At 36.3% G+C, this 24232-nt stretch overlaps 1 protein-coding gene across 1 annotated transcript in view; it reads right to left on the bottom strand.

Annotated features, from left to right (window-relative positions):
- The window catches only part of PCNX (pecanex homolog (Drosophila)), an 80744-nt gene that overhangs the window by 16799 nt on the left and 39713 nt on the right, over positions 1-24232 (bottom strand). Inside the window, 17 exon segments of the mRNA XM_009882211.1 lie at positions 81-296; positions 1049-1107; positions 2194-2323; positions 2930-3038; positions 3451-3628; positions 5057-5198; positions 7199-7349; positions 8929-9021; positions 10761-10866; positions 12588-12697; positions 13928-14019; positions 14512-14622; positions 18185-18356; positions 19415-19447; positions 20204-20357; positions 21460-21662; positions 23960-24017. Coding sequence (XP_009880513.1) covers positions 81-296; positions 1049-1107; positions 2194-2323; positions 2930-3038; positions 3451-3628; positions 5057-5198; positions 7199-7349; positions 8929-9021; positions 10761-10866; positions 12588-12697; positions 13928-14019; positions 14512-14622; positions 18185-18356; positions 19415-19447; positions 20204-20357; positions 21460-21662; positions 23960-24017 — 2117 coding nt within the window.

The following is a 24232-nucleotide window of genomic DNA, read 5'->3' as shown; positions in this document are numbered from 1 at the left end:
TCAAACTGAAGATAACTCAGGTTTCCAAAGCAGAAGTCCACTTTTCAGTACAGACAGTTAAGGAAGCGTAACACACTCACCTCTGAACTCAAGCCCTCTCAGCTGGAAGGTGACCAAGCCATTTCCTATCTCTATAAGGTGTACTAGTGCGTTGAGGTAGTCAGAGGCTAGGATGAAGCAGTCCCCAGTACTATAGTTTCCCCAGCGACCCAACAACAAGTCTCCGCATAGGCTGTGCTGAAGGGAACGGGTTAAATGTTCATAGAAGATTGAATTCAGGTTATTATCATCTGAACCTGCAGGAAGATTGGATTTGGGTCATTATCTGAATCTGCAGAAAAGCATCAAGCTTGAATGTCAATTATCACTTCACATTGAATCCCACAATTTTCTTAACAGCAATGTTGTTTCAAGGTCATTCTCCACACCCCTTTAAGGGACAACTACTCAAAATGAGTAAGTGACATTTAGTATTTTTGACCAAGTTGTTTTCCCTTCCCAGTCCTCCACCTTCCAAATTATTCCTTCAGTTCCACTCATGCATCTCCCATCAATCTATTCCACATAATAAAGTGCAAAAGCAGATGAGCACAGAAGAATCTCAGTAATGACTGTTGTACTGGTCTCATCACCATGACAGAGACCCTCAAAGTTTGGCTTTTTTTAATTACTTAGGAAGAATAAAAAGCAAAACAGCATAATGCGTACTATAAAAACAGAAGTAAAGCAGACACACATAAATGTAAGGGGGAAACAAGGAAAACCTATAGTACAGTCTAAAGCATAAAGCAAGAGAGATGATGGAAGAGAAAATAACAGTAGACAGAATGGCTGGGCAGGGTTGGAGAAGATCAGAGGGCAAACTGATCATGAATCCTATTAAAAAACCCCTAAGAGCCGTTTACATTTGAAAAACATACCACTATTCAAAAAAATCGAAAACCTCAGAATGAAATCCCACCAAAAAAAAACCCAACAAAACCCAAACCCAAAAAAACCCCACCAAAAACCCCAAGCCACCACCAAAAAAAAAGCCTAAGAAAGCTACCTGGATTTCGATCAAGCTGGGAAGCCAGTCTTGTATTTGAATGATCCACACGCTTTGTGCTGCAAATAATGTAATAAAGCATACTTAACAAAATTTCTATAAGAAAATCTAAGGGAAAAAACTACTAACAATAAAAATTGTTAAAAAATATTCCCACTGAAGCAGTTTGAAAAAGTTATTTTTAAATAATTTTTTGTGCCAATTTGCTGCTCTTCTCATGTAGAAGTATTTTCTGCCTATAATAGCGTTATGATCCAATACCTAATAAAGTTTGTCCATTGTAGGTAGCCATACAACAATTTTTAGCTTTAGATATAAGTATATCTATTTTCTTAGATCATAAAGCTTTAGATGTGACAAATAAACTTAAAAACAATTAAATCAGCACAGCTAACGTTCCAGTAGACTTTAGTGAAAGGGTGATTTCCAGAAAGTTATTATTTCATTGGCTGAAGTTACAACCTTAACTCTTTAACATAAGATTTGGAACATTGTATTTAAGCTGTTCTAGTGCTAGAAGGGAAAAAAGCAATAAAGCAGTGAAATGAAAAATTAATTCTCCATTAATACCAGAACTATCTGCTCATCTTGCCCTATGCTGTTTATCTAGCATTTCACTGGTCTGATATTCCGTCAACAGTAGTGGACTTCGGAGAAATAAAACACAGGGAGATATAATCTGACACAGAATCTTTTAAAACCGATCCCAGCTTGACCAAACAAAATTTACTTTTAAGATTTTTACATTGAGGTTAGCCAGTTTTAGCTGTGAAATCGACAATAACGAACACAGGTGAAATACAGTTATGAACTGCCCCTCAAAACCTTTTTGTACATAAATTCACTTTCTGATTAAAACTGCACTTTACAATACTATCATTTTTATGTTTAAAAAAATTTACCAGGATGGCATACTTCTAAGTAGAAATTACTTAAGCTAAAGCAAATGATGCTACTATAAAAACAGCTCCTACACTATTTCAGAAACAAGTTCATTGAAAATGTCAGTGCTATAAACTAATTTTCTCTGGAAAACAGCGGAACTTGGAGGAAAAGAAAAAAAAAAACCCCAAAACACCACATTTAACCACAGTAACATTCTGAGAAAATAAGGACACAAACTTTAAAGGTCTTATTTCACCTACTTGTAGTCTCTTTCCCAGAATTTGACAGGCCTGGCATATGAAGTGATGAATATTGCACTTCCCAGAAAAGGATTCAGTGGAGTAGAGAAGAAAGCTGACACAGCTGCTTGGACAAACAACATTGCAGAATCTGTAGGATAACAGAATTAAGGAAAGCAAAGCAACAACTACTTTTTTCCCAAGCATCTGTAATAGTACCCGAAATAGACAGCAACACCAATTAAGAGCAAAACAAGACCTCTAAGATTTTTTTATGCAGCTAAGTATCTTTACAGCATCTCCAGCAATAAGTGGTTTATTTTTGTTTTTAAAAACAGAAATAGGTGAAAATATGGCACTAAACATGGTGATCATTCTCTTTGTTAAAATTCTACACAGAATACTAACTCAACACTCCATTCAAACCAGTCTACAGAAGCTTAAAATGCAAAACTTAAGAACAAAAAACATAGTTAGTTAGGAAAGGGAATGACTGTCATAAGAAAAACTGTGTCATTTTCAGAATGAAATAACTTCTGCTCCGTGTTTCTTTTATATTCCTACTCTATCTACTACTGTATAATTCATAGCATCATAGCAAGGCAGGAAGATTGTAGTTTTTCCATAAATGCTCACTAGACAAACCAAACCTGTTCATTCAGTAGATTGAGACCATAATACATAATCCATTACAATGCAACACTCAGATGTTATAAACACATGACCTCAAGAAAAAGTTCACATTTTCAAAGGATACGTGGCACAGCAAAGGGCTGGGCAAAAGCATGGAAAGCAGATCCCCACGTGATCTGCCAGGGAGCAATGTAGGTATACACAAATCTCAATTTATAAAAGAGTTCCCAAAGCTACAGGGGAAAAAAAAAAAAAAGGAAAAAAGAGAAGAAAAATTTAGTGATGTGGCTGAGAATCAACATGCTTTGCAGTACACAAATATCAAAGAATTTACTGGTCACACTAGAGTTCTTACTGGTCTATCAGAAGCCTTGAGGCACACAAAAAGGATGTAATACTGAAGCAAGTAACATTATACACACTTCATTGTTGTACTAACAGAAACTCATGAGATGCTTCAAAAGTTACATATGCTTTCTCAGGCAAACATAAGTGCTTTGGGAAGGAGAAGCCTTAACTATCTGATGGCATATTGATTACAGTACCAATAGGACTGATGATCTGGAGGAGTACCTATCTGTTCAGACTACCTGTTTTCCCTTTCGGATGACCTGAAACACCTAGAAACAGAGAGTTAAAAGTTACCTTGCTGAAGAGTATGGACATGAAGAAGAGATCTAGCAGCATGGTCTCAGTAAAACTTTTGTAATCAAAAGTAAAGAAGAGCACTGTGAAAATAACAGTGACATACTGGCACGTTGGGCTACTGAATGACGAACGCAGCAACTTCAAGCCAGCTATTGTGATCATTAAAGCACCCAACCTGTGAAAAAAATTCACACAAAACCATTATTTATCTGCTGTCCGAAAGGGGTTTAAAGACCACCTAAATTGTTGCTGTCATGCAATTACAATCTCTTCAAACTCAAGGTTTAGATTTGGGTTTGCTTTTGAAGTTGGGGGGAGGGGGGAAGGTTGGTTTCTTGGGTTTTTTTTGAGTTTTTTTAGTATTTTTTTTTAAAGGCTACTATCCAATTCTTTCTGTCAGTATTCTCAAGCCAATCAGTGTTCAAGGATTAGCATTATTTGTAAGACTCTCACAAAAACAAAAAAGAAAAAAAGGAGGTGAAATATCCTTGTACTCTGAACAGAAACATGATCTTTATTTAGGTTATGAATATTGGGATGCAAAAATGCTAGAAGTGCTCTAGATGAGTCAGCAAAAGAATGTTAATGAACACTGGATTATCATTATTTTCTGCATGACTATAGCACTCCAGCTTATATTGGGGGAACCACAACTTAAACTTAGTGATATTCGTTTTCAGAGATAGTAACTGACAGATCAAAGAGTTATAAAAATAACATTAAAGTAATGTAGTGGCAATATGCCTCACAGAGGCCTTGTAGTGACAAGAGTAATGAACCCAAAGCAAGAACCTAGTAAATCCAGGGTTTATTAGACTTTTTAAAAAAACAAACCCACACCCAAAAAAATCCAACACCCCCCACCCACCCCCAAATACATGTTCCATTTTGTTTCAAGAGTTATTTTCTCTACAACACTTCTGTTCTAAATCAATAAAACTTCAAATCCAAAAAAGCCACATGGTCACTGTTGTTGGAGGCAAAAAATACAGGGCCTATCATTGAACTCTGCTTTACTGACACAGTCAGATAAACTGCTCAAGGAATTACAATAAAGGCTCAATTTAAGAGGCAGTGTGCAATTCCATCTGGATACAGATTATACTTTGGGGCTGGAAGGCCCGGGGAATTCCTTGATGAGAGCAGAAAGCTATATAGGGGCTGTAAGCTGTCACACACCAACTCGGGGAACATTACACACGTCTTAAGTTTACACGTCACAAAATACCAGAACGTATTGTCACTATCTTGAACTTGCAGTCCAGATAATCATATTTTAGACTCTGAAGATCAACAAGGAGATTCTGATATCACGCTACTGGATAATTCTGCAGCCTGCAATCTTTACAGTATATGCTAAGCACGGCATGATTTATCTTTGTGGGGGTTCCTAGTTTAACACTGTAACAACACTCCATTCAGTTTAAGTCAACAAGGTGACTTGCTTCTATAAAAGCTTTCAAATAAAGAAAAACTTAATTTATTCCTTGCCTTAGTTTTAAGGCAATAGCATTAACTGTCTTCCCATTGAGGCCAGAACTCACTATTTAATTTCACACCACAATAGACATACTCGGATTACTTGATAACCTTTTCTACTTACTCAGTATCCAGTTTCTTTGGACTAGCAATATTCTTAGCGCTGCTACTAAGCTCATTGAGGACTATCAGTGGATAGATAACATTCTTCTCTACAAAAAGGAGCCAAATGTGAAGTTTCTCAAACCACATAACATGTGCAGCATCTATCAAGATATATTAAAAAGAAGAAATCAGATTGCACTCTCAAATCAAACTCAGTTAACAGAATAAAGACTCTTGATCTAAGTAATTACGGAGCCAAACATTAACTGCCTTCTTACACTGGACTGTCCTCGTTTCAGCTGGATAGAGTTAGTTGTCTTACTAGCAGCTGGTAGGGTGCTGTATTTTGGATTTAGGATGAGAATAATGTCGATAACTCACTAGTGTTTTAGTTGTTGCTAAGCAGTAAAGGACTTCTCAGCTTCTCATACTGGCCTGCCAACAAGGCAGCAGGGGGCCCCCATCAAGCTGGGATGGCGCACAGCCAGGACAGCTGACCCCAAGTGACCAAAGGGATATTCCATACCATAAGATGATACGCTCAGCGTACATGGCCGGGGGAATAAGGAAGGGGGGATGATGACGTTCAGAGTTATGGCGTATTGTCTTCCCAGGTAACCATTACCTGTGATGGAGCCCTGCCTTCCTGGAGATGGCTGAACACCTGCCGGCCGATGGGAAGCAATGAACGAATTCCCTTTTTTGCTGTGCTCACATGTGTGGCTTTTGCTTTTCTTATTAAACTGTCTTTATCTCAACCCATCAGTTTTCTCACTTAAACTCTTCTGATTCTCTCCCCCATCGCACTGGACAGGGCTTACTTGAAAAATTTAAAGGCATACTTGAAAGAGGCTAGAGAAAGACTGGCCCCTCTTCATTGCTATGAATGACTGCACGTCCCTAGATGAGCCTCAGAAAAAACTTAAGTTCTTTTTCTACAACAGAAGCCATAAGGACAATCAGTCATTGACACGGCATGAATTCTCTTTAAGTTACAGGGACCAAACTGGGAGATGCTACAAACTTATATTTAACATCACTGGATATGACTTTCATCTTTCCCAAAAACACCACAACATATGGAAATACCGAAGTCGGGTATCAGCAAAGGGGCATCAACTGTAGCTTCCCTAGTTTCATAGATTAAAAATCTAAGGCACACAACTGCACTTTTCACTTCTTCCTCCAAATAGAGTTTGGCATCATATTACAGTTACTATTCATATTTATCCATCTTTACATCCCATCACTGAAAAAAGCCTACAATTTAGACATCAGTCAAATGACCACACTGCGTAGCTGCTACAAAACTAGGAGGCTTGTGAATCAATTCTGATAACTCTCTGCTCCTGAAAGCAGCAGAACGGCCACTTTCTTTTAGTCACTGTCTTACCTTGAAAACTAACTGAACAGAACAAACAAAATAGCTTCAGTTGTTTCTAAGTCATTTTTATACAAATTTCTTAAGTTTGCTGTTAACAGTAAAAACGTTCCAACAGTGGTGATCCCACAACCTACTGCCACATTTACCCATAATGGAAAACTCATCAGCAGTATAACTAACTTCATATTTTCTGAAGCTTTCAGGGAAAAATTCCATGGAAATGTAGATTTTAACACAAGGTGCAAGTGCATATCTATGCAGATCAACTAGCAAGACTGGTCCTTTAGTGTGTTCTTCCATTAGTAGGCCACTTGCACTACTTTCTGTTGTTAAAACTTGCCAACAATACCATTAAGAATCAAATCTGTGCCAAGATGAAATCTCCAACAGCATTCACCATACTTAATCCTCCAAAACATTTGAAAACTTACTACCTTGAATAAATACCTAGCTAAACACACTCCACCTTTATAAAAAAAATGATTAAGGCAATCATTAGCACAAACTTTGCAACTTAAGATCTTGAAGACTGCTTTAATGGAACTGCTCTGAGATACTGTTAGCACATGTAGTATTTTATCATCATCAGTTAAGAGACACAGAAAATGTCACGGAATCAAAGCATGAGGAACTGAGAAAGTTAGGCATTTCTACGTTAGACATCATTAAATACTCCAGTGGTCAGAATAATAAAGACAAGAGAAAGTGTATCAATAGGTAAAACAAGTTAGTCAGCAACTACAGTAAGTTCAAAAAAGTGTCATGAATGATACTTACTTCGGACTTCAAACTGATAGTATTCCTTGGTTTTCAGCAGCGGGTGAGAAAAGCAATGCCAAGGAAGTTGCTTTCGGAGTTGAGGCAGAACATAATGGGTCACAAAGCCTACCGTACCCACCAATGCATAGAGAACATAACTTAAAATAGGCTAAAAAGAAGAATTGAAGAAATTAAAGGTTTGTGGTTTATAAACAAAATCATATACTAACAATGTAATGCCTTTTCCAACATCTAGGCAGGTGCTCCTGTAATAGTAAGTTGGGAATGTATTTCTTAATGAGAAGCTGTGCTACCAACTTAAAGATCAAATGAGAAATGCTTGTGAGAGAATAAGCCATCTATTTCTAACAGATTTTTACTAAGTTGAGAGGTATTTTTAAAGTAAAAATAGTACAACAATCTTCCTTCATAGTCCATTGCTTCTGACCCATCTGCACTTCGTTTTATAAATGATAAGGCATTATCCTCTAAAGGCTGAACCCAATTTACATTTTAATCTGCCGGATAAAAGGAGGTATAAGCATAAGGAAAAACAACTCACAAATCTTATATTCTCTTGAGAAGAAAGTGAACGAGAAGCCTCCCACCAAGACCAAACTCTTTCACAGAAGTCACAAAATGCTACTATATTAATATGGTATGAAGATTGGATTTCACAGTAACGCTGTCTACACATTAAAATTTTCTTTAAAATTTCTAGATATGTCATAGCAAAATTAAGATTGCATTACCTTGTTATAAGCTCTTGATTCAGAAATCCTGTGAAGCCTAAGCATATTGAACTGTATGTCTGGTAAAGAGCATACAGACAAGTTTCTCAAACATGGGAGAAAGTAACATTTGGGAGGGCTGCTGAAGTCCAGCCATACAATAGAATAGATACGTTGCTTAGAAAAAGCTAATATACCCACCTAAGTAGGACACTTCACCTGAAAACCTGCAGCTACCTAAACGCACATGCTTTTTAAAGTAAGTTTCTCACTTTAACTGTAGGCAGCAGCAGGAGGGTAAAATCCTTCTAAAATACATGCAGGAAACTTTCATTTGCCTGACATAAGACTGTTCATAAGCTAACCAATGGTTCATTACAGAAATACCAAAATAAGAAATTCAGTAACTGCAACTTCATAGGCAAACACCTTTACTTAAACAAATTCAAGCACAGGATCTAGTCTCACAACATCACCATCAAGTAGGAATCATATATACACATTAAAAATATCTGAAGCAGTACAATTAGCTAGATCAATAAGTAAAAAACTTGAAACTCAAAGGCTCTTCGACGTCCGCTAAAATAAGCATTCCAGTAAAGGGGAACTCCCCCATACTATAGTCCACAAACAGTCACGCTAGCATGCAATTGCTGAGTCAAGGTTCAGCCCTTCAATCTTTAAGAATCAAACCTTTTAAACTTTTTTTTTTGGAAAAAGTTTAATTTTTTCTTACTCCAAAATGATTCTGATACTATTTAACTGAGACAGATGAAGCAAAAGAAAGCATTTTCTGTCAGAGGTTAAAATAAAAATCCAAAGAAGAAACTAGGAAAGAGCAGGGGAAGAAGAGTTTCTGAGCACATAAACTGGAACGAGAAGATCTTCAGTCATGTATTTATCACACTACATATTTAAAAGATTGTCAGGAGACCCGGTGCACTACCAGAATAAGCATCATATCACATTAGAGTATTTGCATATAAAAGAAATGGCATACATGATGGAACACCTTACCTGTAAAACTGTAAATACTGTACTGACGTGAATTGCAAAATAGAGTACACCAATGACTATACACACAATCAGGTCAGATTGCAATCGTTCACTCTGGGGAGTCAAAACAAAATAATTTTAGAAAATACCAATTTTGGTTGTCCTCTTCAGATTCTTACTGCCATCAGCAGTAACACTGTAACTGATTAAATAATTTCAAATTATGCTAATTACTTCTATTGAAGTTATCAGAAATTTCACAATATAAATCTTAACCCTACGAGCATTAGTTCAAATGAATTCAGTAGAAGGATGCATACCCAAAGTGCAAAGTGAGGCAGAAGTTAATATATCCAGCATATTCTCTCGCAGTCCAGAGTGAGAGAGAGGGGATATAAGGACCCCACTACAACACTGACAAACGAGCTGGAAGCGCTAACCAAATTCCCCATTTATGGTCTAAGAATTGCTTAGACTATGGGGCGATTAGGAGCTCTGGAAGACAGCTGCCTAGACAGAGCCAAGGACCAGGTGAAACAACCAGCCTCTTTAACCCTTTCCCTCCCCCTTCCTTTGCAGGACGGTAAAAGATAGCTTTGAGGAATGCTGAGGAATGAGTTCGCATTTTCTGTTACCTCTAAGAAAACGAAGACAAGCTGTTGGCAATGGGCAAAAAATAACAAAACAAGTAATGCCCGACTCAGTCACAAGGGGGCAATACATACTTAAGGCCTCTACTCAAGAGTTTTCAAGTTTAGACCTGTTCCCATTCTGTAAATACAGTATTAGTATTTTCAGCCCAGAAAATCATTCAAGAATTAACTACTCCAAAATCGGCTAAATCAGCAATTACTGTCTCAACTTCTTGAGATACAACTTTTTTTTTAAAAAAAATCTACAAGTCCTAATTTAAAAAACACTAAAAGAAAGAATACCATCATCCTCAGCTCCCCTGTCCCTTGGTGACTAACGACACAGTTTGAGAGCTAAAGAGGAGCTCGCAGCTCCTATAGTCATTCTCTCCTTTTAAACGTTAAAAGAACAGCAGTTTCTCTGCTCTAAATATTGCAGTTTCCACACACTGCACCTTGTCATGTTCATGCCTGCTGTACTAGCAGAAACATCGATACTGTAACATATTCTCCTACAGCCAAGCCCTACACACGGTTAAATGAATATTCAATATTCTTTTGTACAAGTTAAACATACTAAGCTTTTTAAGTCTCTTACTGCTCCACTATATGGAAAAGAATAATGTTTAAATATCACTACTTTCCTAAATATTTAGAGTGAATTTGTACAAATAATTCAAAGTATGTGCTAAAGTAAGTGGAACAGGTCATACCTGCTCCTCAAAACAACCAAACAACCCACCCACAAAAAAATCCACACCACTTGCCATCATTTTTATTTTCTGCTTCTGGAACAGCATGCACAAAGCTCTTGCTCACAATTACTACAAACACTGAGTTAATATAGTTTTGCCACCGTTAACTTTCCCATTAACTTCTGCACAAAACCAAGTATCATTTACTATCATCAGTATAAGCTAGAAAGCATCAGTAAAAGCTAGAAAAAACTCTCAATGATACTTCACTGAATTCACACTGCTGAACACTAGTTCTTACATGCATCCTTATAACTTAAATTGCAATATAAGCATTATCCTCTTAGTGTAGTACATCGGTTCATCTCCAGATTTAAAGGAAACGCTCCGATATCCATTCTAATCAACACCTCAACAAGGTGTAATTGACAAGTATTGTGAGCCAAGTAAGATCCAGATTGATGCTACACAAATCGACATAAAGCATTTAGACTGAATTAAAAAATAAAATAAAAACCCTACTTACCACAGAATTTCTAAGTTTTTCAGGTAAAGGATCTTTTACTTCAGACAGAGGATCCTCGGGGTTTTTGTCTTCAGAATTAGGAAAAAATTTTGATTGCACTAAAGAGCTTAAAGAAAGACAAAAAAGAACCTACTGAAAAACATGTATTATTCTATGTGGTTTTAGAAGAGTAACAAAGTCAAAAGTTATATTACAAGCTGAATGAAAGAAAAAACAATCCTGGCATATTAGTGCTTCCACATCATGGCTGAACAGATTTACAAAGATGAGATATCAACTTTACAAAAGAATTAGTCCTCTGGTTGCACACAGTGACCACCATTCAAGCCAAGTCGCCAGGTGTTGTTCAAACAGCAGTTTCTCCAGTACCAACAGGAGTAACTGAACAAATACCAAATTTTAAGTGGAGTTCTTAGTAGTCATGAAACAAAACTTTAGTTCATAAATAACTGCACAGAAATGTAACTTGGTGCAAAGCTTAGGAGTGGTCTATTTGTCAATACCAATTAGAAACCCAAGAATTCCTTGGTTTAATGCAAACTTCAAAAGCAAACAAAAAAAAGCCTATAGTACACTGATTAATTCATGAATTACCCATGCTGACCAAACTACTGAATTCTTAGCAGACCCTGCTGGTACTAAAGCCCAAACAACTTACACCTAAGCTTTCAGAAGACCATATGCAGCACTGCTAGCCATGCCTAAGCATCTCACAACCCCCTAATGTGATTTTTTTCTTACAATACCCCTTGTAGTACAGAAATATGTATTATTTCATTTTATGGACAGGAAGCTCACTACGCACTGAGCCCTACATCTTCAAAGGCAATTACATATTGCAATGTATTGCAATGCCTAACTGGGCCACATCTGGCTAAACAGGTGAACCTGCAGGTCAAACATAAGCTTCCAGGCTATAGTACTCGGAAAGAACAAAAGAACAGGTATCTAGGGACAAGGACCTCATACCAACTGAGTAAAGTCATCTGAACTAAGCATAGCAGGACAAGGTTTAGTTGCTAACCCAGAGATAAGAATTTTTCTTCTGTGTGATCACTCACGAATCATTAATCGCCCTGTTCACAGAAGAGGCCCCTCACTATCTACCCCAGACTACTGCTTATCAAATTCATCCAACATTATGGCTAAATTTAAATCCAAGTTCAAGCTCTGCCTAACCCAGGTTTGTGACTGAGCCTCTATTGGCTATTCTGTGGGAGGTGTTTCTCCTACTGGAACTATTTTGTTTTACACACATAATTATTAACCGAAACAGAAATACTCTCATCATCAGATCGATACTTCAGCTCAGAATAGCAACATGAATACATGTTTCCCCATGCTCATCACAAAAACACAATCCTTACTGTTTTGCACCTGAGATGAAATCATTTGAACAAGTGCTTTGAGCACACATTCAAGATAAGCACGCAGTAACCAATTAAGTAAGAGAAATGGTTCAAAAATCCACACGTGGGCTTCAGCTTAAATGAGTGCTTCGAATACCTCTTTAAATACAGAGCAGGTACAGATTGTTCAGCACAAACACACCAGCAGAAAGATGACACCTGACTGGTAGGAGAATATCAGCAGGCAGTTAAATCAAATTTTGGCATGTAAGTGATTTGCCAGAAGTCACAACAAAAGGTTGTCATTAGAGGAAGAACTAGGTGTAAAATTTCTCTCTAACTACTGAATGAATATCATACTGTATTTGATAATGACAGTGACTACCAGTTAAAACAGTACTAATATCTAACATTATAAATAGCGTTCCCTTGCAATTTGCTTTTTCCTTGGGGAAGGGACACAAAATGAGTCACTTACAAAAGTACAGAAGGGTCACTACTCTGTCTGCTGAGATGATACGATATTGCCACTAACAAACCACAAAATATGGAGAAGAGAACTGGTATATGCTGCCCATCCCAAGAATCCTGGAAACAGAAAGGAGACAAAGTATATATAACATTTATCTGACATACAAGAATCAGGTATATCGTAGTAAGAGAATGGAAACATTAACTACAACTCCACAAAAATGTACTTTTAGTACAAAAATATTGTTCAATATTTACCTATGTCTAACTGTAGATCAGAAACTCTAACATAGTGTACATCCCTTAAACCCACACCATCATTATTCAGTCATCTGTTTTCATAACCCTTATGAAGAATTTCCCGCATTCCTTGAAACCAAAGGTTTTCAGAGTTGCATTTATTTACTTCTTAATTTTGGAAGTTACGTATGTTTTTACTCAGATTTATTTTTTTCTGATGTGCTGAATTCAGATTAAACCAGTGGTTTTATTTTTGTTTTCATGATCTCTTTGGATCTGCAAAGATGAGACAGGGATTCTTTGCTAAAGCTTGTTTATCATCAACAGATGCGTTTACAAAAGGCTAATAGACAAATGTACAAATTCACAGAAAGCTAATGATGTTCTGCAGGTGACAGCATTGTGGGAGTATTTCCTCCAGCAACTTTTTACTCTCTGTGACAGAGTGGAAAAAAGCCCATCAGCTCTGAGTTGGAAGGCACACATGCTGCAATTAATTGTGAACTGAGAGCATCTGATTATCAACACACACCTGAAACCAAACAGAACCAACACCACAGCGTTTTCAAACAGAATGGCATTTCAAGCAAGGAAAAGCTGTTGGGTTTGGGTGGGGTTTTTTTGCCCCCTTTGCTAGCTAACTCTACCTTTTAGACAGGCACACATCTTCAACACTGCAAAGTACTTTCTGGTTTCTTTTCAAGTAAAAATTAATTTGAAGAGACTTTCTGGTTTGCAGCACTGAAAAAATACTGACATGAGCCATTCTGAGAGGTTAACAAACCAGTACATGAAGACTGTGCTAGAAAACAGCCACTTACGTGATTTTTTTTTCAAGAATCAACATAGAATGGAATTGACTGTGTCATGTGTTTTCAGCCAACAAAATAGCCTGTTAGTGCAGTCACAAATCATACACCTTTTAACAGCAAAAAAACCTGCTTTGTGCCTGCATTGCATATCCTTTATTGATATTACAGCTGAGCAAGTATAAACCCCTACCAAATCAGACTAGTATTTGTAATTCACTTTCTGCATGTTTAATTATCTAAGGTACAAGAAAGCAGAGAACAAAACCCAATACGTGGATGTATGCTGTACGCTCACCTTCAGGGCACCATAGCACAGTCCATACAACAAGGCTACTGCCACAATACTACAGATAAAACTGTAAAGTGCTGCAAGCAGGCTTGTGGTAGCTGAATATTATAGAAAAGAAAGAAAAATTAAACAGTGTTATGTAATTAGGTTAGAATACAAAATACTTCAGATTGTTCAAGAAAGGTATCAGCCCCTAGTCGCAACACCCCTCTGATGTAAAAAGAAAATCCAACCTACAGCAACTACTTGTATTTCTTCCTACAAATGATTTTTTAAAGAGCAATTTATGTGGCTTTATTTACCTCCTCATTTATTCAACAGCATTACCATGGGAATGGTTAACAACTGCAACAGAAATCAGTCAAAGAAGAAAGTATACTCTTTGACAGACTTACTAGGACAGTAATTCTATTTCTCAATAATCCATCAGAAGACCTTCAACCTTTTTACAAATACAACTAGTATTCTAAGTTTAGAGGGTAGGAATACTAATAGTATAATCACTAAATTTTTTTAACTAGCCTACTAATCTGATAGCTGCTCCTAATCTAATACTTTTGCCACTGCCAAAAAAACACACCAACACTCACCATTGCCACCAAAGACATGAATATCCAGCTGTTCACAGAGATACATCACAAAAGTATTCACCTGAGGCAGAAGACCAATGAAGAATACTATGGGGAAACATAGTGTAAACACTACGGAGGAAAAAAAAATAGTTGAAAAGTGAATATGAAAAATATAGCATGGTAATGTACTCTTCACAGTTTAAGTTCTAGGGTATCACACACACCACTTAACTTAACATTACCAAAGCACTTCTATTATTTCCAAGGAAAACATCCATTACGTAAATCTCTACTCCAATGACTCAAAACTGAATATAGAGGTTACATAGAAAAATAGTCAGAAGATTTCTTGTAATTCTGTTTTAATTGCTGTAGAAATGGACACAGGCCAATTCAGACTTTCCATTTTTATTTAGCAAAGATCAGACAAGAGTGTTTTCAGTTAAGATTTGTAAATTCTCACTCATTGTAAATAAGGCTTATCCGAGCCTAACTTCTTGTCCGGAGTTACAGGAGCAAGCTAACACCAGCCACACCGATGTAAGAGAGGCCAAGCATTTCACCTCTGGGGTTTGTGCCACTAATGACGTCTGACAATTTCACTCATTTTCCCACATTACTTCTGAAAAGTTCTGATCCTAAATGACTTTTCTTTTAATGAAAATGGGTAACCATATAAACTGTTAAAACCTCTGCAAATTACAGGACTTCAGAATGCAAAGATAAACAAATGCCACTTAATACAGGGAATGTTATGTCCCTAATTGTACATATCATTTAATTTCCATCTTAAGAAATAAAAGATGCAGAAACAGCAATCTCTAACACAACTGTTAAGTAGTTCAGATATAATTCACAAGCAGCAGCATATGATGAACTCTAGGTTCTGAGCGACAGAAGGATCAAACCATGAAAATAACCCTAGCAGACAAAATCTAACAGTTTAGGGAAGATTTTCTATAACCTTATTGACTTGTAGCTTCAGTGACCAATATAAGAAACCAATTTTAAATTATCCTGTAAAGAATCACAAGTCTCAATTTGAAGTTTCTAACTTTAGTATCCAACTCTTCTGTGGATATAAAGGATATCACATTAGGAATATCTATGGTGAGGACAGGTACTGAGAACCTGATTTTTTTTTTCCCCTACTTACTCCTTAATAAAGTTAAATAACTAAATGTTGTTTAAAGACATGTAAGTTCAGGGCTTGGGAAAAAAAAAAACAACATTGATTTCTGCATCCTTTTACAGATACAAATTAGGAAATATAAGACTAAGGACAAGCTACTCCAGACCTGAAGAAAATATTTTTCAGAATTCTCAAGTCAAACCTTTATCTCAAATCATTACTCAAGGAAGCCTACACAGGAGGCAAATAAAGTGCTCCCTCACCAACAGGTAAAAAGTTGTTTTGTGAGGGATAGTAAGTTGAACTATCTTAGGTCCACTGAAAACAAAATTACAAAATAGATCAAGGAATACAATGTTTATGAAGAGCAGTCCAGCAAGAAGCCAACATTTCTGATGGCTTTTAAACAGAATTGTTCTCTAATGAGGTTCACTTAGACAAAAGAGAAAATAATTGTTATAAATGATCAATTGATCTAAATCTGCTCCACAAGTCCAATATGTGGGGCAAAACAATAAATAAATGAAAAATTTATACCAGTCCTCACTTGTCTGTTGGCAAGGACACAGCAATTATGCTATCTAAACACAAAGTCTGCCTTGCCCTGCACCTGCGTTGTTCTAGTAGCTATGCCTGGGAATGGGAAAAAAGGCAGCTGAGATTTTTACTTTGTGCTAACAAAGTAAGTTTGCCAGGAGCCAGCTTGCTCTGCCACACACAAAGCTTTCTGAAACACTGTTTCAGCAACATTCAGAATTGCTCCAAGGGCAAGGGGGGGTAGGGAGAGGGGGTAGGTTTTTATATTGGTTTGGTTTTTTAAGAAGCCAGAGCTGTTCTGGCAATCTGATTTTATTTTTTTTTTTATTGGTAGAACTACATAAGCTGGTGCAAGATACCTAAGAACAGTAAAACATAAGGATCAAAAAGCATTCAGAACTCCTGAACTAAGAATTTTTAAAAGCTAATCCCAAAATGGACATGGCCTAATGAAGATGCCAGCATGTCTTTTTAAAACTGGGTAAGACTCTTACATACTTTCACAAAGTAAGTCACTTTGACAATATAACGCACCACCTACATATACATTTATGTATTACCTTATGGGAATATGGATATATGTTATGGTAATGACTCAAAGTGACAGGAAAGGGAAGAACAGACTTCTGAAATTGATGGAGTATAAAGAAGGGGAAATGAAGCAAGTTTTATACCCTGAATGAGTCAAAAGTATCTGCTGTCTTAACTTCAGTATGCCAGTGCATTAATAGATCCATAGAATCTGTAGAAAAGCACCTTTGGGAATGTCTGGAGAATACTCTGTTCATAAATAACTGGCTTAGACCTTTTCCTTTGGGACATTTAAATTTAAATACAGATTTACTACCAGAAAGTTGAAAGGAGAAACAGAATTAGGTATAAAATTCAGGAACTTGTTCCTAAAATCAAGTAATAAAAACTAACTCCCAAAATGCCCAAGTCAATAATTCTTACTAATCAATTAAAAGGCTAAAATAAAATAAAATTAAAAAAAGAAGAATCAAAACCAAGACCAAGTTTTAAATTTTTCTTGGACAGAAGACTGTCCAAGAGCTGGAGGCATGCAGTCATAACATTTAACTGCTCTGTCTTTCACGCGCAGGTATTTTGGTGCAACCGAATACCAAGTGCATGTAATGTAGATGAATTCTTACAGGTTTCCTTCCCCCTCCAAAGAGGTGATCCAGAGCGGATCACCCAAATAACTTTGCTCCATTAAAGAATCTGCACAAAGTTTCCATGATAAGATGATCTTCAAATGTTTATGTTCTCTTTCTCCTTTCTACAGGCTCTGCCTGAGATTACACAGCTGTTACTATTTTCAATAATTTTTAAGTAAACAAGGAAAAGGTTTGTTAAACTGGGGGGGAAGATTTGTTGTTGTTCGTTTTTGGGGCTGGATTCTTTTGAGGGGTGGGGGTGTTCAATACCAGCAGTATTGTGAATGCACTGTGCTGCTCAGAATACAATGAAAGTACCTCAGTCCAAAATTACAGTTTCGGTGTCACTGATAGGCCTGTTCTGAGAAGATACACATTAAAAAAGATTTAATCTGTCTATAATGCTTTTTAAAAGCATGTCTGTACTGTTCGACTCTATTGCTGATAGCCTAATTTAAGAGAAGTCCTACTCATTTGCCAGAAGCCCCTCTAAAAAGTACAACAGTCCAAATCAAAATGTTTCTTTAACTACTGAGCATATCCAGGTCCAAGTTAAGAAGAAAGAACTGAAGGTTCAGCAATGAGGACCAAGATACTACATAATTAAAAAGCTAATTTTAATTTTTTTTCCTATGACACCGCAGTAGTTGACATCTCTGCAGTTTCTTACAGCAAAGCTACAGAAGGGGGGAATCTTCCCATAAACTTCAGCAAAGCTAAAACTACTCTTTCCAAAGGAAACTCAATGAACTGCATATAGAAGGTGATGTTGCAACTTTGTCATTACAAGACGCAGAGTGGGAAAAAAAAAATTCCTACTGTGGTGACGCAAACAATTCAAATCCATGAAAAAGCCACTCACCTATAACTAAGTCCCTGGCTGAGAGCAGCAGCAATGGGTTGGTGAAAGCCATTCCATACAACCTGAATCTTGTTGTAGATATGTTTCTGCTGCCATAATCCAACAGCCAAATAAGACCACAACATAAACAGAAATATACAGGCCTACTGTAGGCTATGATACGATTATGACCCTGTTTAAAAAAAAAATTAAAAAAGAACATTTGTTTCGTTATTAGCAAAAAAAAGTAATTGTTACTTTTCTCTTAGAGGTCGTTTCAGAACCAAAATTAATCATTGTTCATCAATTGATGTACTGTCACCGCAGCACATCCTTAAGTTTTGTTCATTAAGTCTTCAATGCACTGCTTTGCAGTAATACGAGTCTGTTTCTTGTGGCTTTGATATAACGAGGACAACAGTTAGAATAAGTTAGACTAAGCTATATTCACCCTTATTCTCTGCTAAGTTTTAAAATATGTTTCTTTCAATACTAAAAGCCAGAGAAACTCTGACTAGGCTACATAAGCAAGAGAAAATACATTAGTTGTGAAGAAAAAGTGATTAAGGTTTATTACTCAAATACTGCTCCTGCTGGGGGGGAAATCTGCATTTGTATGTTCATTAAAACACACAGCTTATTACCTAAAATAATGAATGACTTGCTGCAGAGGAATAATGCTTTTTCATATCTTATTTAGGACATAACAGAAATATTTTGCCTTGGCAATCTAGTAGATGCACAATAGAATATAAACATATTGTGCAACACTAGCACATTAACATTTCCATGCTCAAATGTTCATGTTCACTAGAGCATTGCATACTCAGCTTAATAGAGTGAAAAAATAAGGCTGTGTGCACTCTGGGACAACCAAATGATCTACAAGCCCAGAATAGAATATCAAAGCTGTGTCAGTTCATACCAGCATACTAAATTACAATATTAAGAATACTTTTCACTATAATCACTTGAATACTAAACATTCATCAAAAAACCTTTCACGATATGGCTCTCTCTATAGCAAAAGCTAGGGTTAAAACAGGGAGGACATCATTTGCTAAATACAAAGTGTGGGGCAGGGGGGGGAACCAGTATCCGTATCAGTTCCCTTCTCACACACTAAGACAACATCAGCCTCTTGTGCCTTATCAGAAGGTACCCAAGAAAAAGATCAAAGCAAAAAGATCAATTCTATATGGAAGTTCTACATCTGCAGGGTTAGTACAGTAGCACATGTCCATGACTTACATGTCGAGGGGAAGAAGAATCTGGCTGAACACTCTGAAACGAAAACGGAAAGAGGGAAGTTACCCAAACTACAGATAAGTGCATTTACCTGCCTGCACACACACTTTCCTGATTAAAGTTCTTTTAATAATGTCTACAATTAGTTTTACAATTGTTAAGCCTCTCTATAGCTTTTAAATAGCACAATGTATTAAATCATAAAACCCATTCAAAGACTATGTCTATAGCCAAAGTTTAAATAACAAAACAAGAATGTTTAGAACTCTTAGGTTTTTTTAAACACAAAATGTGTTATGCACTTTAATTTTAAATCTACTTTCTACCCTAGTAGTCTAATCATAAGGAAATCAACAATTATTCTTAAATTACAAAAATACCATGAACAATTTTCTAACAGAACTAAGATTCTAATTAAAAATATGCTTAGAGATATTACTTAATATGAATGCATTGAGATGTATCCACTAAAAAAAAAACCAAAACAAAACAATAAAACTTCAAGTTTAGGTTGTAGGCTGTTTTCAACCAGTAAGAATGTGGTCCTGGTTGGGAAAACAAAAAGTGCGCGAGAACAACAAATAAAGGGCTGTTTAACAAACATTCACTAGAACCATTCTAGTGAAGTGACCTTGTATGACCATCTATCAAAATTTCCATGAAGCTGAAGTTTGCTCATTTGTTTTCAAATGATAAACATACAGTTTTTTATTTAAATCTCTAACTAACCTGCAACACCCAACCGAAGTTATTTCTATTGTTTATATAAAGTGAAGATAGAAATTAAAATACCTTCAACAGCGAGTACTGACAACTGGCTATTACCAGGCAGAACTGGAAGACCCAAATATCCTTGAAAAAGCCCTCTATAAGAAGTACAGAGCCCAGAAATGCAACTAGAATAGCTAGGATGACAGCTAACACGTTTTCAAGGATCTAGCGATTCCTGTATTAGAGGGAGAGAAGAAAAAAAAAAAAAAAAGAATGATAGAATTAAAAGCTAACTATGTCTAGAAAAAGCTGCAAGGGAACAGTTAGGGTCAGAAGTTAACAAGAGTTAAGCTTCTGGTAGCAAAGTAGTTAATAGATTTGAACTTGCATAGACTATACTAGCACATTGTCTTTTAGCAAAGCTAGGAGCTACCAGGATTTCAATGATAGCCAAAAGCAATTAGTATCTTATGGAACTGAACTTTAAACAGCAGAAGATAACTTCAGAAATAATTCAAATGCTCAACCAGAAGCATGGTCTGTAACATAAATCTATGTTCAAGGCCCACATAGGATGATTATGAGCCTGTGAAAAATATATGCACGATAGGTTATCTGTATATAATCTGTCATTCACGATTTTGCAAAGAAGAAATTAAAAACACACTCACTTGGCTAAGATACACCAAGTGGAAAAACGGGAATTCCATATCGTATTGATAGTGCTTAGGAACAGAATTGATAGTACTTCTGCCTGGACAAAATCACTACTGTATTGTTTATCTCAAAGAAGTTTGTTACTAAAATTTAAATACTTTACATATTCCAAAAGCCCGTTACTTAGGGGACACTTTCATTTTATTCCACTGGGTAAATGCAGCAGGAACAACAGGTTACAGTATTAAATGACCCTTTGGAAAAATGGTTTGAAACAGCAGGTAAATTCTCTCTATTTGCTGAAATACTTTAAGTGTATGACAGGTTCTAGACTCCTTCAATTAGATTTTTAGAAAAGTTCGTTGCTCATCTTTAAAGTGCAAAAATAAATCTCTCTTTCTGACCGTTCAAACACATTATCACCCAACCCATGCAACGTGAGGGGTCTGTTGGGTTTTTCTTTTTGTTGGTTATTTTTTTCTTCCATTTTTGGCATTGCTGGAGAAAAAAGGAGAGTAGCCTTCATTATTTTAGAAAAACTGCATTTTGTATTATTCTTTCATCTGTCAGAGTGCAATAAATAAATGCAATTCTCTATGGATAGTTTTATCCATATTACAGTTTAGTTACCATTTTTTAATCTTTACTTTCTGAAGTCTCGTAACATATAAGGATCTCACCTATCAAATAAAGCCAGAAGAGTTAATCTATCAAAATTTATGCTAATCCAAAGCTTAGGCAGGATCCAAAAGCGATAGTACTGCTTGACTTTTTGAGCTGCTTCCTCTTGAGGTTGCATGTGGTCCTGAAGGTCAGGGCTCAGGTCAATATCTTGCTGCTCCAGTAGATCTGTATCCATGGTTAGCAGCCTGTTCAACCTGATCTGAGGAAGAGAAAGCTAAAAGAAAGTCAGTATTAACAAAAGTTCATTTTTATTATATCACTGGATTGTACTGAAAACTGCTTTGGAAAAAAAAAAAAAATCACTAGAATTATTTAATTTCACTTTTGAGAAGTTATATGTTAAACACTGTCAGTTCTCAGGCTTCTACTTACAGTTCCTGTCCTTATCATAGGAACTGAGTAGCAGAAGCAGCAATAATAGTTTGAATACAACACAACTGTTTGCCATTTTAGCATATGCCTTATTTCAAATGAAGTATAAACATATCTTCCAAGCACATTTTCCCATTTACCCTGAAAACTTCGAATATGAAGACAAGTAAACTGATATGTGAACAGGAATAACGTATACTACAATAATAATCCAATTCTGAATGTAAATAAGTTACAACACATTTCTTTAGTCAACTAATGTTGCATGCGCATCCATGCTGAAGGGATGTTTTTGCATGACAAAGCAACGTAGGCGAGCGTCAGTGGTCAAAATCAAACTCACAACATTCAGAATATACTCAGAGACAAACTACAAAAAGTTCTGTCCTAACTAGTCAAATACTATTTATGACAGACTAAATTTCTCATGTATTTTGTAGTTTGCCACTCTAGAGTTCTCTTGAAATCACAGTAATACTAACAACCATAAAGGACATTTAAGGAGAGTGCTCAGGTTAAAAAGTGGTATGCAGTGGGTATGCGTTATCTAACTCACTTTATATATTTCATCAGCAGGCCGTTAAATATCTCAGAATCGTCTAGGTTGGAAGGGACCTTTAAGATCATCCTCCAACCATCAACCTATCACTGCCGAAACCACCACTAAACCACGTCCCTTCAGGCATATCTTAATGCGCTGCCCTTTATTCTTAAACAGTATCATCGTTAAAATATCATTTAATGAAAAATCTTCACAATCTTAAGGCAAAGAATAAAATGTAAATACTCATGTCACCTTTAAGTACCAAAGTTATAGGGGGTTTTTTGGTTGGTTTTTTTCCTCAATTATCTTGAAGTTTAACATTTGATTTCTAATTGTTGTAATTTTTTTTATGACTCCCTAAAGCATCACTATACTGTAACTATGCTCAGCCAGCTTTTCCTTCCTAGAAGAATACTAGTAAAAACAACAAGCTGGAACACTGCCTTTCTAAAGGCATTTCAAAAATACAAAACGTACTATCTAAGATAAGCTGTGTCAGAAAACAGCTTAGTTGACAACTATTTAAAAACTTGGTTTCTTAAAAGGTAGAATCACCACAACGTAACATTCGTAGTGCTAATAATAAATTTCGGTGTAAACTTCCATTTAGGCACATGGGCTAAGCTTTTTCAAATACATGTTCACCTTAAAGAGAATCATTCCCTCCACTGAGACCACGCTAGCAAACCAACAGCACACAACAGTTAAGGCAGCCTCTTTTTTGTACACTACGTTTTCGAGGGGCATGCTGGAAAGCAAAGGAATTTCCTCTGGCAGACACCAGGTTTGAAGAACACATTCTTGATCAAAAGCGTGGTCAGGCAAATGGAGGTCTCTTGCTCTTCTGCCAAATGCTGAATCCATATTTCATTTTCCCCTCTTGGTTAGTTCATTACGTACTTCAATATACTTTACTTGGTTTCCTATCTTAAGAATCATGACCATTTGCACTGTCTTCATGACAAAGCAATAAGACTTCAGAATTAAGACAGATATGTCTGGACTTGACAACAATATAAAAGGTTTGAGATCATAAAGTTAAGGAACTCTGAAGCTATTAGCAGTATGAAACAGAATAAGCCTCTGCCTTTTTTTCCCCAGTCACTCCTTGCATATGAATAAAATTTTGTACAGCAGACTCCAAAAACAGGTTTTTAAATTCCTTTCAGAAAATCTATCGACGTTTCTCTTGGTCAGAACAGGAAATTTATTCTTTCTGCTGCCTGCTAACCTTAGTAATGCACAGAAGGCAAACTGTGTCCAAAGTTGTCCAGTCAATCTCTGGAAACCTATACAAGGTATCTCAGAACATCCAATTTCCATGTGATTTAGAAAATCAATATGCTTTAGATCAGAAGAAACCATTTACATTTAAATTTTCAAATGCTATGCAGAAAGATGAATTTGTATGTATATATGAAGACACTGCAACAATAATTAAACACTTCATCTTCATTTAAAACCAGGCAAAAATCGTTCTTGAGAACAAAGAACTACCACATAGATGATTAATCAGTACTATAAAATTGGAAAATCTTCTGATTTTTTGCATGCTTTAAAAATAAAGAAGAAAAACTTACTAGATCATGTGGATAAAAGCGAACTGAGGTAGAACTCGATACGTGAGAGTCCGTGTCACTACAAGAACAGGGGAAAGACTTCAGATTATAAAACTACATTTTATTTCAACACGCTACTCATTTTCTAGTGTCCCAAGTTAAATTCTGACTCCTTGCAAATTTTAACTAAAAATCTTTCTGAAAGTTTTTCCTTTGATTATATAATTTAAATACAAGTATCCACTTAGTCTTGCATATTGCGGTAAATTCTGTAGCCATAGTACATCAGGACAC

This window comes from Charadrius vociferus, unplaced genomic scaffold (genome assembly GCF_000708025.1).
Source record: "Charadrius vociferus isolate BGI_N301 unplaced genomic scaffold, ASM70802v2 scaffold50, whole genome shotgun sequence".
Lineage (NCBI taxonomy): Eukaryota > Metazoa > Chordata > Aves > Charadriiformes > Charadriidae > Charadrius > Charadrius vociferus.
This window is presented reverse-complemented; position numbering and strand designations above follow the sequence as displayed.